General features: G+C 40.6%; 2 protein-coding genes across 2 annotated transcripts; both read left to right on the plus strand.

Moving 5' to 3' along the window:
* The first annotated feature begins 4031 nt into the window (after positions 1–4031).
* On the plus strand, positions 4032–6880 carry LOC111894566 (uncharacterized). The gene is made up of 3 exons (XM_023890636.1): positions 4032–4327; positions 4375–5518; positions 6050–6880. The coding sequence occupies exons 1-3, from the start codon at positions 4032–4034 to the stop codon at positions 6878–6880; spliced, it is 2271 nt and encodes a 756-aa protein (XP_023746404.1).
* Positions 6881–7600: 720 nt separating this feature from the next.
* LOC128127103 (uncharacterized) lies at positions 7601–8080 on the plus strand. Its single transcript, XM_052765458.1, has one exon. The coding sequence runs from the start codon at positions 7601–7603 to the stop codon at positions 8078–8080; it is 480 nt and encodes a 159-aa protein (XP_052621418.1).
* Positions 8081–18942: the final 10862 nt, after the last annotated feature.

Consider the following 18942-nt stretch of genomic DNA (forward strand, 5'->3'; position numbering starts at 1 on the left):
TGGTCTCCATTAATCATGTTGACCAAACCCTAAAGTCAACAGAAGTCAAAATCGAGTCAACAATCCATATTTGACCTGACTCGCCGAGTGCACCCATGTTACTTGTTGAGTCCCCTCGTTTTCCTCAGAAGTCTTGTGGAGGTTGACTCACCTTGTCGAGTTGACTCCCAACTCACCGAGTTATTAGATGGCCGTGAACATTGGGAAAAACCCTAACTAACTCGTCGAGTCAGCTCATGGACTTGGCGAGTTTACTCAACCTGATTTCTCATTCATACATCCAAGGTCAGATCTACCATACTAGACTCTAGATCTAGTCCATACAGGCACAAAATCCATGTAAAGTCTCGGCCTTTATGTTCATGCATGGCATATATGCCCAAAAATGCCAATACAAAGTCTTACAAAGGGTTAGGTGATCTAAGTCTAGTCTCTAGCTCAATAAAGTTTAGGTCCTTGGGCTCTCAAGAGCCTCCACACTTCAGATCTGAGGTTTAAACCTCAAATCATACACAAAAGGCTCAATAACTCTAAACAATGGAAGAAAACCCTAGAAAACTCCCATTTCAAAATCTCAATAGAAGATGAGCAAGTCAGTATCTTTACCTCAAGAAAACTCTGCTGAATTTGTAGATCCAAAGTCTCTTCTTACTCCAACCTCAATACTATTTACTTCTCCTTCAAAGAATGCACCACCAACCACCAATTTAGCTATTCTCTCACTCTCTAGCTCTAACGGCGATTAGGGTTTTCTCTCAGGGTTGTAGAATGGTTAGTGAGCCACAGTGAAGCTATTAGTGCCCTTAAATAGGCCCCAAACCCTTAAAATTCAGGGTTTCTCCACCCAGCGTCTACTCGACGAGTCTGCATACATACTTGTTGAGTCATCTCATTGTTAGGTGCATTTTGTGCACCTTTTTGCACAGCTTTTAGCCCTTTTTTATGTATGTCCTTAGCATAATTTCATTGTTTTTATTGCATTTTAGCATATTTAGGTTAATTTATTGAACAACCTTATTTGCACTCCTTCATGTCCTTTTTCAGGTGAACCGGAGGTTGGAACGCGCTTTTGGAGGTGCTAGGGAGCGTTGGTGAAGATTGCGGGACGATTGGGCGAGAATCGGAAGAATTAGAAAAATCAAGTTTGGATGATCATCCACAGGGAAACACGGGGTGTGTTGGGTTTGGCTTAGAATCCAACACGGTGCGTGTTTGACGGTTCAAGCAATTTTAACTTCACCGAACACGACCCGTATTCATTCAGCCTATATGGACACGGGGCGTGTTGGGCTAGCTGGGCATTTTTGAGCATCGTACTTCAAATTTGGAATCGAGAATTGAAGGGTTGGTTTACACTCAACACGACCCGTGTTGATTTGCTCTATTTCGACACGGGGCGTGTTCAACTTAAAAACTGTCTTTTTGGTAGTTTTTCCTCTTTTCTAATTATGAGAATTAGGACATTTTTAGGAGCAGGGAGAGCGGAGAAAAGCATTTTTGGAGAGAAGGAATTGAAGGTTTTAGCAAGGATTGTCCGTTAAACATTCGGAAACATTTTGATTTCATATTTGTAAGCATTTTAGTTCTTGATTTCATCTTCTAGAATTCCATTTTTGTTCTAGTCATGTGTGGCTAGAACCCTAATTTCTCCAACTCATGTTTTGACTTTCTACTTGTGAATCTAATCATATGACTTGATGTTTGTTCTTAATTTCTATCTAACGAATTTGATTTTGCTTCAATCGAATGTTTGATTCTAATTATGATTCTTATTGGCCATTTGAATTAGGGTTAGGTCACTCCTCTTTTACAAAATCCGTAATTGTTTTGTGAAATTGAACAAGTAACAAGCATTAAATTGATCTCTATTGAATGAATTTAATGTAAATCTTATTCATACACTTTTACACTTCCGAGCTTATGAGGAGTATTGGGTGTTGTTAGGAACATTCACATAAAGCTTCTTGCAATCTTTCAATCTAATTCTAAGAGCTTGTTTAGATTAGGTTAGTAAGGTTAGGATTAATCAAAGAGCTTGTTTTGGTTAATCATTGTGGTAACTGGAAAGTTTTAGAGCTTGTTAACACTTTGAAGTACCTATTTAGATAGAATGAAACAAAAGTCTTGTCATCTTGGATTCACATTGTTGAACTGTCATACATGAAGTTGGAGTCGTTATAATATCTGAATTTAATTTAATCATTCAGCCAATTACTTGTGATTTTACTTTATTTGTCTAATCATTGCAATCAAACCCCCCCTTTTCTTTCATCTTTTGTGAACAAGTAACTTACGCAAAAAGGGTATGGACTGATTGTCCCGTGTCTCTGTGGATCGACCCTACTTGCCTTGTACTACTTTTTAGTGTAATAGAGTAGTGTTACTCAGGAGTATATCGTACCCCTTTATTTGTTGGGTTTGACACGCCTAACAAATTGGCGTCGTTGCCGGGGACACGGTGTTACTAATTGTTTATGCCTAGATCTTTTCGTACAGGTACGCCATTGCCAATTGATCCAGAGATAGAGAAGACTGCAAAGAAGTTAAGGAAGCAACCCAAACTTCGTAAAAGGCAGCCGGTTTCCGGTACTTCCTCATCATCTACTCCCCCAGTCATCAACATTTGGGAGGACATACCCCTCTCAAGTGTATCCACATCAGAAACAGAAAGCCCATCACTCTCACCACAATTAGCCTCACCCATAAATACCACTCCACCCTCTTCACCTATTCATAATATCCTAAAAAGTTCACCTACAGAAACATCACCCACTTCTCAAGCCATGGCAGATAACCCTGGAGGGAATCAAGGTCCTCCAAACCCACCACCCGAACAAAATCTTCGTCATTGGTCAAGACAAGAGGTGACTCAACAACCTCTTTGTATCACATACCCAACTGCTACCAACTTGGAACTCAAATCCAGGCTCATTCACTTACTCCCAACATTTAGGGGCCTAGAAAATGAAGATCCTCACAAGTTTCTTATAGAGTTTCATGTAGTATGTGTGGGTATCAAACCACACAATGTCACGGAGGATCAGATCAAGCTTAGGGCGTTCCCCTTCGCAGTGCAAGACGCCGCCAAAGACTGGCTCTATGACCTCCCACTGGGGACGGTGACTACTTGGGTGGACCTTGCGAGGTTGTTCTTGGACAAGTTTTTTCCCGAAATGAAAGCTTCATCCCTACGGAGGGAAATTATCGGAATCAAGCAACACAAAATAGAAGCTTTCCACACATACTGGGAAAGATTTAAGAAACTTTGCGCCCGTTGTCCAAAGCACGGGATCACCGAGTATCAGCTCCTACAGTATTTCATTGAAGGTATGACCCCCATGGAAAGAAGGCTTCTCAATGCTTCTAGTGGCGGATATTTGTCTGATAAGAACCTAACTGAGATCCGAAATCTAATCAAGAACATGGCTGAAGATTCCAAACATTCAAGCCATGACGAAGAATGGTATACGGATGCACCCCTGGGTGTAAAAGAAGTTCAAACTCCTCAGATTGAAGCTCAGTTGTCCGAGCTCACAAAAGTAGTCATGATGTTGGCCAAAGACAAAGGTGTGCAGCCCACACTCCGCCCATGCGGTATTTGCACCCAAGTGGGGCATCCAACCGATATGTGCCCACAACTCCAAGAGGAAGATTATGAAGAAGAGAAAGTCATGGGAGGCTATTATGGGGCAAATCAGAGAGGTTATGAGCAACCAAGAGGTGATCAGCGATGGAACAATAATCAAGGGCGGGGAGGCAATCAAAAAGGGAATTATCAGCAAAATCAATCTCATCAATATCAACCAAGACCACCATTTCCTCAAAATCAACAACGACCACCCTTCCAACCTCAAAATTACCAACCAAGGCACCCACAACAACCCCCTCCACAAGCAAGTTCTTCAAGTATGTCCTTAGAGGACATAGTGAAAAGCCTTGCCACAAGCACTCAAAGCTTTCAACAAGAAACCAAGGCAAGCATAAAAAGCTTGGAGCAATAAGTATCACAACTTGCTCAATCCGTGAGTAAGATGGAGTCGCAAGGAAAGCTACCCTCTCAAACGGAGAAGAACCCAAAACACAATGCGTGTGCAATTACTCTAAGAGGTGGGAAAAGCTATGAAAGCCCAAGGATGCCGCATGAAGAAGAAGAAGAGAAAGAGATTGAGGTGGAAGAAGCTATCAAAGAAGAGGAAAGGAAAAGTACTTCCAAGTCAAAGAAGCCCATAGAGACCGAAGTGAAAGTCACACCAACTCCATTTCCTTCAAGGCTGGCAAGCACCAAAAGAGAAAGGGAAGATGACAAAATCATGGCCATTTTCGAAAGGTTGAAATCAATATCCCTCTTTTAGATGCCATTACACAAATTCCTAGATATGCTAAGTTCCTTAAGGAACTTTGCACATCTAAGAAAAATCTTAAAGGAAATCAAACTGTGAAGGTTGGTGAAAATGTCTCAGCTGTGTTACAAAAGCGGCTACCAAAAAAATGCAAGGACCCGGGTGTTTTCACGGTTCCTTGCAAAATGGGTAACCTTTTCGTACCATGTGCCATGCTTGATCTAGGAGCATCAATTAATGTCTTACCCTATTCAAGTTATAGGAAAATGGGAATTGGACCTTTATCAAAAACCAGAGTTATCATTCAACTTGCTGACCGGTCTTTGGTACACCCGAAAGGTGTATTGGAGGACGTGTTAGTGCAAGTTAATGAGCTTGTTTTTCCCACTGACTTTTATGTTTTAGACATGGGTGATGAAAATACCCCACAATCGAGCTCCATCCTTTTGGGGAGACCTTTTATGAGTACCGCAAAAACAAAAATAGATGTAGCCAATGGTGCTTTGACAATGGAGTTCGATGGTGAGGTGATTAACTTTAATATCTTTGAAGCCGTGCGTTATCCTAGCGGTATTCATTCTTTAAACTTCATAGATGTTATTAGTTCATGTACTAATGATTTCTTTGAGATGTCAAGCCAAGATGTGCTAACCACCATCTTGAGCAAACACTTTGATGAGATAGGGATTAAGGATTTGGCTGACAAGTACACATTGGAGGATGAATTGATTGAAGTAATCGATTCCTTGGAGAAAGCACAACCCATGAGAGTTGAACCACCCCGCATGAAGCTAAAAAGTTCCAATCCAAAACTTCTCCCATCCATAGTACAACCACTGACTCTTGAGTTGAAGGCTCTTCTCGACCATCTCAAGTATGCCTATCTTGGAGAGGAAGAGACATTACTGGTGATAATTTCGACCAAGCTGGCACGAGAAGAAGAAAAAGAGTTGGTTGAAATTTTGAAGAAATACAAGGAGGCTATTGGTTGGACCATTGCGGATATAAAAGGGTTGAGCCTATCATTATGCATGCATAAAATACTGATGGAAGAGGACTTCAAGCCAACCCGTGAAGCCCAAAGGAGGTTGAATCCACCTATGATGGAGGTGGTTAAAAAGGAGATCATGAAGCTCTTGGATGTAGGTGTAATCTACCCCATTTCTGATAGTAAGTGGGTAAGTCCCGTGTAAGTTGTCCCGAAAAAAGCCGAAGTCACCATTGTCAAAAACTCCGAGGGGGAATTGGTACCCACCCATGTTCAAAACGGGTGGAGAGTTTGTATCGATTGTAAGAAGTTGAATGCTTCCACCCGCAAAGACCACTTCCCTTTGCCATTCATCGATCAAATGTTAGAACGATTGGCCGGGAAATCCCACTATTGCTGCCTTGATGGTTTCTCTGGTTTTCATCAAATTCCGATTGCCCTGGAAGACCAAGAGAAAACCACATTCACATGTCCCTTTGGCACCTTTGTGTATAGACGCATGCCCTTCGGCTTGTGCAATGCACCCGCGACCTTCCAAAGATGTATGGTGAGCATATTTTTAGAATGTGTCAAAAATATCATAGAGGTTTTCATGGACGATTTTACTGTTTATGGAAATTCTTTTAATGAATGTTTGATTAATCTCACCAAAATCTTACAAAGGTGCATTGACACGAACATAGTCCTTAATTATGAAAAATTCCATTTTATGCTTGACAAGGGCTTGATACTTGGACATGTGGTGTCCCAAAAAGATTTTGAAGTTGACAAGGCCAAAATAGATGTTATTAAGAGCTTACCATACCCGACAAATGTTCGGGAAGTACATTCTTTTCTTGGCCATGCAGGTTTTTATCGGCGGTTTATAAAGGATTTTTCCAAGATCACGGTGCCGACGTGTCAACTTCTACAAAAGGAGGCCGGTTTTGAGCTTGGTGATGAATATACGAAGGCATTTGATCGTTTGAAAGACTTGTTGACATCCGCCCCCATTATTCAACCGCCAAATTGGGATCTTCCATTAGAGATCATGTGCGATGCTAGCAATACCGCGGTTGGGGCGGTTTTGGGGCAAAAGGTTGACCGTGCACATCATGTCATCTACTATGCATCAAAGACCCTTGATAGTGCACAAGGCAACTACACCACAACGGAGAAAGAGTTTCTGGCTATTGTCTTTGCTCTAGAGAAGTTCCGACAATACCTCCTTGGAACTAAAGTGATCATATATTCGGACCATGCAGCCATAAAGCACTTACTTACGAAGAAAGATTCGAAGCCGAGGTTAATACGGTGGATGCTGCTTTTGAAAGAGTTCGATATTGAGATCAAAGACAAGAGTGGAAAGGAAAATCTGGTTGCGGATCATCTAAGTCGCATTGTATCGCCCGAAGATGGTATACCAATCTGTGACACATTTCCAGATGAGCATCTATTTGCAGCCAAAGAAGCACCATGGTATGCAGATATCGTTAATTACTTGGTCACAAGTCAATTTCCCCCAGATTCATCCCGTTGGCAAAGAGACAAAATCAAGAAGGAAGCCAACTGATACATATGGGACGAGCCTTACCTTTGGAAGTACTGTGCGGACCAAGTAATTCGCAGGTGTGTTGAGCAAAAAGAGGTACAATCTATCCTTAATTTTTTCCATTCTTATGCTTGTGGTGGTCACTTTGGACCCCAAAGGACAGCTAGGAAAGTTTTAGATAGCAGATTCTTTTGGCCTTCTATTTTCCATGATTCCTATGTGCTTTGTGCACATTGTGAAAAGTGCCAAAAATCTAGATCTTTAAGCTCTAGGAATCAAATGCCCCTTACCCTTATTCTAGTATGTGAGATTTTTGATGTATGGGGTATTGACTTTATGGGACCATTTCCGTCCTCTTTTGGTTGTTCTTATATTTTGTTAGCGGTGGACTATGTGTCCAAATGGGTGGAGGCTAAGGCCACCCGTACTAATGATTCCAAAGTTGTGGTCGATTTCCTTAAGGTACAGATTTTCTCACGGTTTGGCACACCAAAGGCGCTCATAAGTGACCGCGGGACCCATTTCTGCAGTCGGATGCTAGAAGCTGTTTTGAAGAGATATGGAGTGACACACAAAGTCTCAACAACTTATCATCCCCAAACCAATGGACAAGCAGAAGTCTCAAACAGGCAAATCAAAAGCATCTTGTAGAAAACGGTCAACCCAAACTACAAAGATTGGAGCTTAAGGCTAGATGATGCCTTATGGGCATACCGTACCGCCTTTAAAACTCCCATTGGTATGTCCCCATATAGGCTTGTGTTTGGTAAAGCATGCCATCTTCCAGTTGAGCTTGAGCATAAAGCTTTTTGGGCGGTAAAGAAATTCAACATGAGTGAAGATGAGGTGGGAAATAAAAGGAAACTTGATATCCAAGAGCTAGAGGAGATTCAGAATGATGCATACGAAAGCAACATGATCTATAAGGAGAAAACAAAAGCATACCATGACAGGGCGATCTCCCGAAAGACTTTTATACAAGGACAAAAGGTGTTGCTATACCACTCAAGATTCAAGCTAATTTCAGGAAAGTTGAGATCGAGATGGGTTGGTACTTTCATGGTCAAAAGGGTGTTTGACCATGGTGCGGTGGAAATCACGAGCAAGCAAACGGGTAAAACATTCAAAGTCAATGGTCACAGGCTGAAGCTATTTTATGAAGGATTTGAGGTGAAGAATGAAGAGGTTGACGAGTTGGAGAACCCCACATACCAAGACTGAAGCACACTTGGGGGAAAAGTCGAGCCAACGACTTAAAACAAGGGCGGGTAACCGGGAGGCAACTCGGGGGTATTTCTGTCTTTTATTTAAAAAAAATTTCCATTTCTTTGAGTTTTTGGTTTTCAATGTTCCAAATGCATTTAAACATGATTTAAAATCACCAAACGGACCTAGGAATGCAAAAGTATTTCATTTCAAAGAGAAGGAAATTTTCAAGTTCAAAAAGTGGGGATTAGCATCCAGGGACCAACACGGGTCGTGTCCCGCTTAGCCTTAATGGAACACGGGCCGTGTTCATGTAAAAAAGGACCCAAATTCTTCCACAGACCAACACGGGTCGTGTTGGTTTTGGCCTATAATCAACATGGGTCGTGTCCATGCAAAAAGTACCCCCAATTCCTCCAGATCATAACACGGGTCGTGTTTAGTTTTGCCTTAGACCCAACACGGGTCGTGTTCGTCCTTAACTCAGCATAAAACCCCCCAACACGGGGCGTGTCTATTAAGCCTGCGGCGACACGGGTCATGTCCGCGCAGCAGTTCTGGTGCTTTTTAAAGAAAAAAATCGGGACTTGCCCTCATTTATCCCCACTTTCACTTCCTAACAGCCTCTCTCTCCCAACAAAAATCTTAGGTCCGATTTTCATCAAAACCTTTCAATTTCTTCAAGATTTTGGCTTCCATCTACGAAAAGGTTTGATTTTCATCATCTACACTTCATCTTCTCCATCTTAAACACCATTTTCTTGCATTTTAATGGTGGATTTGGGGGTTTTGAAAAACCCTAGATCCGAAAATCTCATGTGATTTTGGTGTTTTAGTGTCTTAATCTTCAAAAGGGCAAGCTTGGGTAGGTTAAGGAAGATCTTTTCCATCAAGAACAACACAATCCCACACACGATTCGGTAAATTCCTCCCAACTCTTAACTTTTGGATTTTGTGTTCTTGAGTCAAATTACTTGAAATTGTGGTATATTTGGACTTGATTCTTAGTAGGAAATCTTTGAAAACCAAATTTCCCGCGAAATTTTGGTGGCCAAATTCAAAGTTGACTGGACCCGCCAACAATTGACTTTTTGACATATTGACCTATTGACTTTTAATTTGTCCCAAAACTTGACTATGGAAGCTGCATCTTCCAAAAGACCAAGACAAACCAAATCATCCGCCCGCCGTCAGAAGCCTAGGACCCCATCACCTCCATCTAGATCCCCATCACCTCCACCTAGGTCCCCAACACCCCCAGCCGACCCGTCTCATTGTGGTGTCGTATGTCTTGGCCCAATTCAACAGGGAAAATTTGAGTCATTCCTTAAACGGGGTCATGCCATCCAAAAATTCACGCATGTTCCATCCCTAAAAGAGTTGCATGTTTACAATCAAGTCAAAACGCTGTTTCGCAACATAGGGTGACACGGCTTGTTGAGGGTCCATGAATTGAGCTATAAAGTCCCAACAGCTGAGTTTCTATCCTCAGTTTATTTGGACCATGGGATCCTCTCCTTCCGTCTAATGAATCAAGACTGTGAGATCTCTTTGGATCAAATCAATGCCATTGTGGGGGCCCCAACAGAAAACACATTTGGCCCCACTGACCCAATTCAAGGATACTTTGACTTGACATGGTGGACCCAACTCACCCAATTACACCCATATGTCTCTAGCGCTGCTAAAGCCTCATCACCTATCCATCCAGTGATGATGGTAGCCCATAGAATCATTGCTTCTCTCGTCGCCCCTAGAGAGGAGCGAAGCACCATCAGCACGCTAGAACTCAAAATCCTCTATGCAATGACCCATCCCGAGAATAACCTCATTCCTCATTATGGTCGGTTTCTGTGCCACAAGCTCATCCGACTGAGCACATCCCGATCGGGAAAGATTGTTTGCGGGGGTATTGTCTACATGCTCGCCAAGAGCGCCCAAATCCGGGCCCCATACCCCGGTCCCCATCAGCCATTGGCGGGTGAGCCTTATCTCACCATTACTGTCCTTGAGTCCATGCGACTCTTCCGTTCGGCAGGCGATGGCACACACCATTGGACTGTGGGTCAAAATCATGATCCAAAGCTCCTCATCACACCAGAAAATAAAGGCATTCTTGATTTCTGAAATCCCATTCACATGACCGATTGGAAAATCATTCCATACATCTTCCCCCACTTATACTCCACCGAGGTAGATGAGCAAAGTGAAGAAAACAAGGAAGATGGTGATGATGATGATGAAGAGGAAGAGGAGGCCCACCATGCTTCTCCCACCGGTGGTGCTAGCTCATCCCATTTTGTTGCACCCCCGTCTTATCATCAGCAGTATATAGATGAATTCCAATCAATCCATACCCGCCTCGACATCTACCAACAAGATATTGCAAGCCTGACCCAAAATTTTTCCACCTTCACCACTCAGTACGCTCGGGATCAAGAGCGTCAACGCAACCATGAGGAGGACTTCTGGGCTTGGACCCAAAACCCCAACTACTATCCTCCTCCTCCACCTCCGTTTTAGGTTGTTCCACCCTCTCCAAGCATCGGGGACGATGCTTATCTTTAAGCTTGGGGAGGGGTAGACTTGTATATTTGGTTCATTCATACACAGGCATGCATTTTCTTATTTTCAAAATTTTTTATTTTATTCTCTCTTATTTTCTCTTTTCTATTTTATTTTCTTATTTTCATTTTCCTTGCATTCTATATTTGTTTTTCAAAAAAAAACTGTACGAGATGATGACACTCTTTACATACAATTGCTCCATGAAGTGGGAAGAATTCCGAGGCGACCGAATAGTTACCGGAAGCGTAGAATCAGCTGTCATAACTAGGGGACCCAAACACCGTAATTCGAGACCCTAGCCTTAGATAATAAAAAGAATTTATATTGAAACCTTTTTTTGGGCGGTAATAATAGCTTTAGGATGATTTGATTTTGAATGTTTAAAAAGAATCTTTGTCGGCAACTCTGAACCCACGGAACACGGACCTATTTGTTGACACGCGTTACCCCCACGGTAACAGAGAGCTTAAGCATCAGATCCACAAAGTCAAGAAAGAAGGAAGGGTACAACTGTCATATCTAGTACCCTAATCAGATTTTCAAATGCGAAAATGAAGAAATCTAAAGAAATTCCAAAAATGAAGATTGAAGAATCCAAATTCAAAACGAAGTACAAATCAAAGTTCAATCAAACCAAAAGCCAATTCAAGTCAAATCTGGCGAATGAAGAACTGTGTGATATGATACTTGTGGTTCTCGAAAAAGTGAAAGCATAGGAGCTGGGCCCCTTCGGGTGGGCTCACTGTTTCAGCGAAAGATGATTCGCCATGACGGGTTCTTAAGGATGCGTCGATTCTGATTCTTGGCCATCTAGTCTTAAGGACATGAAATCCGGACTATGTTATTTTCGCCCATAAAGCTTAGTAAGGTATAAAGATTAAATAAAACTTTGGTTGGATTATTGGGTTACACCGTTTCGGGTCTTCCTCACATTGAGAGTCTATGATATGTGGAAGGAAACAGGATGGTTGCCAAGGTATCAATGATCGGAGCCCTATTGATGTAAAGTCTGATCGTACCATTATTTAGTTACAAAAGTACATATTTTGTGTTTGTTCTTAATCTTCTTTTCTTTTGCTTCATTTTGTTTCTCAAGTGCATTTTGTACATATCTTAAATTTTCATGGCATTACATTGCATGCATTCGTTCTTAACCTTTAGGATCCTTCATCCCCTTTTCGTTCTAAGTTTCATTTTGTCATCTAGAAATCGTCCTGTTTTATCTGTTTCTTGTTCTTTCTTGAGGACAAGAAAGGTCTAAGCTTGGGGAGATCTGTTAGGTGCATTTTGTGCACCTTTTTGCACAGCTTTTAGCTCTTTTTTTATGTATGTCCTTAGCACAATTGCGTTGTTTTTATTGCATTTTAGCATATTTAGGTTAATTTCTTGAACAACCTTATTTACACTCCTTCATGTCCTTTTCAGGTGAACCGGAGGTTGGAGCGCGCTTTTGGAGGTGCTAGGGAGTGTCGGTGAAGATTGCGGGACGATTGGGCGAGAATCGGAAGAATTAGAAAAATCAAGTTTGGATGAGCATCCAGGGGGCAACACGGGGCGTGTTTGACGGTTCAAGCAATTTTGACTTCACTGAACACGACCCGTGTTCATTCAACCTATATGGACACGGGGTGTGTTGGGCTAGCTGGACCATTTTGAGCATCGTACTTCAAATTTGGAATCAAGAATTGAAGGGTTGGTTTACACTCAACACGACCCGTGTTGATTTGCTCTAGTTCGACACGGGGCGTGTTCAACTTAAAAGCTGTCTTTTTGGCCGTTTTCCTCTTTTCTTATTATGGGAATTAGGCCATTTTTGGGAGCAGGGAGAGCGGAGAAAAGCATTTTTGGAGAGAAGGAATTGAAGGTTTTAGCAAGGATTGTCCGTTAAACATTCGGAAACATTTTGATTTCATATTTGTAAGCATTTTAGTTCTTGATTTCATCTTCTAGAATTCCAGTTTTGTTCTAGTCATGTGTGGCTAGAACCCTAATTTCTCCAACTCATATTTTGACTTTCTACTTGTGAATCTAATCATATGACTTGATGTTTGTTCTTAATTTCTATCTAATGAATTTGATTTTGCTTGAATCGAATGTTTGATTCTAAGTGTGATTCTTATTGGTCATTTGAATTAGGGTTAGGTCACTCCAGTTATCTCTTTTACAAAATCCGTAATTGTTTTGTGAAATTGAACAAGTAACAAGCATTAAATTGATCTCTATTGAATGAATTTAATGTAAATCTTATTCATACACTTTTACACTTCCGAGCTTATGAGGAGTATTGGGTGTTGTTGGGAACATTCACATAAAGCTTCTTGCAATCTTTCAATCTAAATCTAAGAGCTTGTTTAGATTAGGTTAGTAAGGTTAGGATTAATCAAAGAGCTTGTTTTGGTTAATTATTGTGGTGAATGGAAAGTGTTAGAGCTTGTTAACACTTTCAAGTACCAATTTAGATAGAATGAAACAAATGTATTGTCATCTTGGATTCACATTGTTGAACAGTCATACATGAAGTTGGAGTCTTTATAATATCTGAATTTAATTTACTCATTCAGCCAATTACTTGTGATTTTACTTTATTTGTCTAATCATTGCAATCAAACCCCCCTTTTTCTTTCATCTTTTGTGAACAAGTACCTTACACAAAAAGGGTATGGACTGATTGTCCCGTGTCTCTGTGGATCGTCCCTACTTGCCTTGTACTACTTTTTAGTGTAATAAAGTAGTGTTACTCAGGAGTATATCGTACCCCTTTATTTGTTGGGTTTGACACGCCTAACACTCATTAAACCGTGTGACAAATCTCGACTCTACTCGACTAGTTGAGGCACCAACTCGTCGAGTCACCCAGGCAAAATCATATTTTACATATAGAAATGTTATACCTCGAGGTCAGGAGGTTAAAAAGTGGGCCTTTGATATTGGGCTGCTCTTAGACTCTAGAGTTTTGGGCTCTTTTTGGGTCACAAGTCTTTTCTTTGTTAGGCCATTGTTAGGCCTTGGGCCTTTATGGATTTGGGCCCATATTTGGCCTTGGGTGTCTTTTGGACAGTAGGCTAGTTGGGTTCGGACCGAGATGTGTTAGGATCAATAAGGGAAGGATAAAACAACCTTTTACCTTTATGAGTCGAGATTAAGGATTTAGACTCTCAGTTTGGTTTAATGACCTAATTAATAATTAGGGTTATATTATTTGTGATTTAGTGAAGGGATTTTACGATTCAGCAGCCAAGTTCGATTTGTTTATCCTTAGATTGAGGTGAGTTCTTTCATTGTAGTTATGGGTCGAAGGTACCAATGCCAACCCACTGTATTATGTTTGTAGGTTGATAGTTGTCTTCATGACAATTTCATACTATACCTGTATACGCTTGTTGTCTCTGTGACTCTTGCTGATATGAATGTATGCTAGCTGTAAGTGGTGAAATAGACCCGATATCGGTTGAAAGAGACCGAAGAGGATGAAATATACCCAATATTAGTTGAAAGAGAAGGAAGGGGATGAAATAGACACAATACCCGTTGAAAGAGATCGAAGAGGTTGAAATATACCCAGTACCATTTGAAAGAGACTGAAGGGGGGTGAAATAGACCCAATTATGTTTTGAGTGTTATGTATGTATGGGATGGGGTATTTTGAGGAAACACACTAAGCTTTGAGCATACAGTTTATGTTATGGTTTCAGGTATTTCTATCTCAAAAGAGAAGGGCCCGACATGATCGCACTGCATCTGCCCATGTTTTGCATAGTATGTGATTTTGGGATTTTGTACTATGATGTTATTTCCACTATGATACACTTTTAGTTGCTTTGATATGAATATTGAATGCTTTAGAATGAATTAAAAACAAAAATATAACTGGAAATTTTTGGGATGTTACCTCAAATTTAGACAAGAACCAAACACATCTATCTCTTCAATGTATGTGATCAAATATAGTTATGCAGATTCTAGAAAATAACGATGTCAGATATTTTCTTCATTTTGTTACTAGTATGCCACCAAACACAATATAATTGTTTATTGTTACTAATATTATGGTATTCATCGATTTGCTAGGGAAAATCTTTCTCTTGGAAATGGGTCTTCTTATACTAGAAGTAACCAAATGTGTAATTTATTACCTTCGACAAGCAACCATGTTCCTTTTTGTAATGGCACTATAGATGGGATTATATGAATAAAGGTAATGTTGTTGTTCATGCTTCTCCTACAATTGATGTTGATGAATCTACAAATGATGATGCAAAAATAAAGATACCTGTTGATGATGGTAATAGAATTCCACATGGAGAGCCGGTTGAACATTTTTAGAGTTACACTTAATTTGAAGGGGAAGATACTGAAGGTGGAGAGGAAGAAACCGAGCCCTTACAACCCCAAAAATCACAATAGGAAAAGTTTCCATTTATATTTAATTTTATTTTGAAGAAACACAAACCACCCATTGGGGTATGCCTAAACCTTTAGCATTGCCCGAACTAGCTCAACAAAAACATAAAGGTGCCACAACCCATGATTATACTGATTATATGAAGTTATTCCAACTATTTAAAAGACAAGAACAACTTAATCTTAAGTTAAGATTAAAAAGTGTTACTGAAGGCTTTTAATATAAAGTGAAAAATTCCACAAAAGGCAGGTTTGAAGTTGTTTGCTTTATGGATAATTTTGACTGGCAGATATGGGAAACAAAACATAATATTACTTATACATTTCAAGTGGTTAAAGTATCAGAGAAACACACATTATCAAACATACAACTATGTCCCCATAATCAACAACCCAACAAGAAGGTATTGGGTCAATTGTTGAAGGGCATATTTGTTGATACTACAGGTAATGTGTTGCAGGGGAAACAAATACAAATAACTTTGAATGAACGTCTTAGTATACGTATTTCATACTGGTAAGCATGGAGTGCTAAAATGTATCCTTTAAATATGTTGAGAGGGACCCCTAGAGAAAGCTTTCAAAGACTTCCTTTATATTGTTACAACGTGGAGAAGAAGAATCTAGGGACGGTTACACATATAAAGACGAGTTATGACAACAAATTTAATACTTTTTCATGGCTATTGGTTGAATGGTAATATTTATTACACAATGACTTATTCTTATTTAATGTTGTTACACGTGTGTTCAACTTAGTGATGTCATAGTAAATGGTTTTTAGGTTGGAGCATTTAAAATAAGTTTGTGTCTTATTATTATCTTTGACGGAGCACACAATAAAGGGAAATACTCGGGCATCATGTTCCTAGCAGTAGGCATGTATGGTAATAACCAAATCCTCCCTATTACATTTGGAGTTGGAAAGAATAAAAGTTGGGAGTCATGGATTTGGTTTTTATCAAGACTCAAAGAATGTATTGGGGACATGCCGTCTTTAGCTATCATATCAGACAAAGCCAATTCAATTAAAATGGATATTCAATATGTGTTCACAAATGCATATCATTGACTCTGCTATGGCCATTTGTTGATGAATATGAGAGTAAAGATCGGCAAGCAAGAGAAAACAATATATTTTGTTTTGGGAGGTTGAAAAAGCTTACCGACAATTTAATTTCAAAGAAAGCTTGGGTAGGCTATAATGTGCACTAAATGAAGCCTGTCACACATGGCTATAAAGAATCGGTTACAAGAAATGGGAAATTTCGTGTTTCCCTATGGTTCATTAAAATATTATGACATCAAACAGTGTTAAGGAGTTCACTAAAAATGTACATAATCACAGGTACAACAAATAAGCATATAAGAAACAAACAAACGAGATAAAGAATCGAAACATACCAGCAACCACATCTGGTGCTGCCTTGGCCTCCTCAGCTGTAAGCTGAAAGGCACGCCCCTGAGCCTTTGGAGACTCTGCCTTAACTGGCCTCCCATCCGAAATCCTCAGTGTGGCCGGTTTCGGAGCCTACGCCGACTTCGCGGCTAGAAGAGGACATTAGCCTTCATATGGCCCACCTGCTCATAATGGTAACAGAGTCTGACTCCGAAAGTCAGAGTCTGCTGCCTGCAATCCCTGGCCAGCTAGCCCTGCTTGCGACATCGGTGGCACCCACTCCCTGATCGGCACGTCCCTGAATGAGTCTTCCTGCACTTTCCACAAGTGCGGCCTGACTGTCCCCCAATCTTGGTATCAACGGTCTTGGACCGCTTCGGCGCCAGCTATGACTGTGCTCGGGCCTGCTATTGCTCCCTCAGCTGCAGCTCAATCTCTAGCTCATGTCGCCTCGCGACCTCCTGTAACTCCAGAAGTGAATCATGCCGTTGGGTAGACACAAACTGTCGGACGTCAGTATTGAGCATGCTTAGATAGCGTGACATCTTAGCCTGCTCAGAAGTGAACTCTGGGTAGAACATCGACCTCTCTGTGAACATGCGGGTGATCTCCGTCACTGATTCCCCCTCCTGTCTCAAACTCAAAAACTCCTTAGCCAATCGTTCCCGCTCAACCCTTGGAACGTAACGAGCGCAGAACATATCCCTGAACTGCTCCCAAGTAACAACAGCTCTCTGATCGTCAATGTACGACCCAGTCGTTAATCTCCACCATTCCTTGGCCCCGAACCTTAGCAGGTTCAGAGCACACCTGACCTGCTGGTTGGTAGGACACAAGCAAGGTTTTGAAAAGTTCAAATTACACCCTTATGGAGTGAGATTACACCCTTATGGAGTGACATTTAATTTTGAAAATGTTAAATTCTAAAACCCTAGTATTTTGAAAAGTTCAAATTACACCCTTATGGTTTTATTAATTAATTAAAGTGTATAATTAAAAGAGATTTAATAAACCCATAAAGTTTTGGTTTACATTTAATTAAATTAAAAGTATAATTTATTAAATTAGACCACCTAGTATTTTAAAAGTGTAAAATACACCCTATACTATATATAACATTAAAAGTCTAGTATTATATATGTATAAGTAAACAGTCAGTCTTACAGTTAGTAGGCCTCATTCATGAAGCTGGTCTATAAGGGGTGTTTAAGGAAATTGCCTATAAAATGGCGATTGAATGGGTATCCACTCTTACCCACCGCACTCTTGACTAGTGGAGGGTCGTTAGCTGAACGGGTAGGATAGGACAGAAACCTTCCATTATAAGTATAATGAAGTACAAAAGTAACTAAATGCTTTTACAAAATTCCCAATCTTAGTTACTTTAGGCAAAAGTGAATTGATGCAATTCCATGAAATTACACTTTGTGCCCTTGCGAAGACGTTAGTGGAGCGTGTGTGGTTAACCGGCACACTAAATGGTTCTAAGAAAAGGTAGCAAAGGGTGACTCATTGTTTGTCATAGTTAGGTGGAGCGTGTGTGGTTAACCGGCACATCGAATAGGTGACTCTAACATTGAGGGCACCATGCAAGTTTGCATGGTTATTCACACCCTTTTTTATGATCCTCGGCATCCCAGTCACAAATCGAGGGGCATATCGAGATTTAAACATGCCATTGAAAAGTTCATTGAATCTCAAAAGATCTAGGAATTTTCAATAGATTTAAAACTTAAATTTCTTTTTCGTTTTTCATGGTGGAAATTGGTAAATCGTCATTTACCTACCTTCAAATATTCTGCAACTAGATTACGGCATCCCTCTTCTAGGCTGTAGAGTATTGTGTTGAATCCTAGCCTCGATATTTCATTTGGGTGTCACATCGAGGATCCTAATCAACTTAACTTGAATTTTCTACCGTTTTGTAGATGTCAAAGTATGACAACTATGGTCCTCCCAAAACCTGTGGAACAAGCTTTCTACATGAAGATGATATTCCACGATTCGATCGGGGAACAAGAGATCATGCTTCACTTCCTCCACCTCCTCCAATTATTCTCCCTAACCCACAAGTTCGAAGGCTTGAAAAGTTCAAGCTCACTCAATCCCTTTTGGCAAGTAAACATGGAAAACCTGTGTGTGTACACGTCTCAGAGATAAAGTCACACATTGATAGGTTAAGGATGTTGGGTGTCGAGATTTCAGGTAAGTTGGCTGTTGACTGGGTTCTTCAGTCGCTTCCTGAATCATATAGTGGGTTCCTTAGAGAGTACTATATGATGGATCATGACGTGACCCTCATTGATTTGACCTATTTGCTTATAGCTGCTGAATCAACAATGATTTGGCGAGCTGGTTGAGCAAATTTGTCTGGTGAATCAAACTCCCAAACTTCAATAGACATTGAAAATGGTGGCATTGGAGATCCAGAAAAAGTAAATTCTGAGATAGTTCCTTGTACCATTCCACAGGAGTCCATTTGCTTCTATTGCCAAGAGAAGGGGCATTG

Source organism: Lactuca sativa, chromosome 7 (genome assembly GCF_002870075.4).
Source record: "Lactuca sativa cultivar Salinas chromosome 7, Lsat_Salinas_v11, whole genome shotgun sequence".
NCBI classification, from domain to species: domain Eukaryota; kingdom Viridiplantae; phylum Streptophyta; class Magnoliopsida; order Asterales; family Asteraceae; genus Lactuca; species Lactuca sativa.

Excerpts from the sequence above, each read along its gene's own strand:
- LOC111894566 (XM_023890636.1), top strand. The coding sequence starts at position 4,032 with ATGGAGTCGCAAGGAAAGCTACCCTCTCAAACGGAGAAGAACCCAAAA. Across the intron at positions 4,328-4,374 it reads ATCATGGCCATTTTCGAAAG|ATATGCTAAGTTCCTTAAGG; the intron begins GTTGAAATCAAT and ends ACAAATTCCTAG. Across the intron at positions 5,519-6,049 it reads CCATTTCTGATAGTAAGTGG|GGCTTGATACTTGGACATGT; the intron begins GTAAGTCCCGTG and ends ATGCTTGACAAG.
- LOC128127103 (XM_052765458.1), top strand. The coding sequence starts at position 7,601 with ATGTCCCCATATAGGCTTGTGTTTGGTAAAGCATGCCATCTTCCAGTT.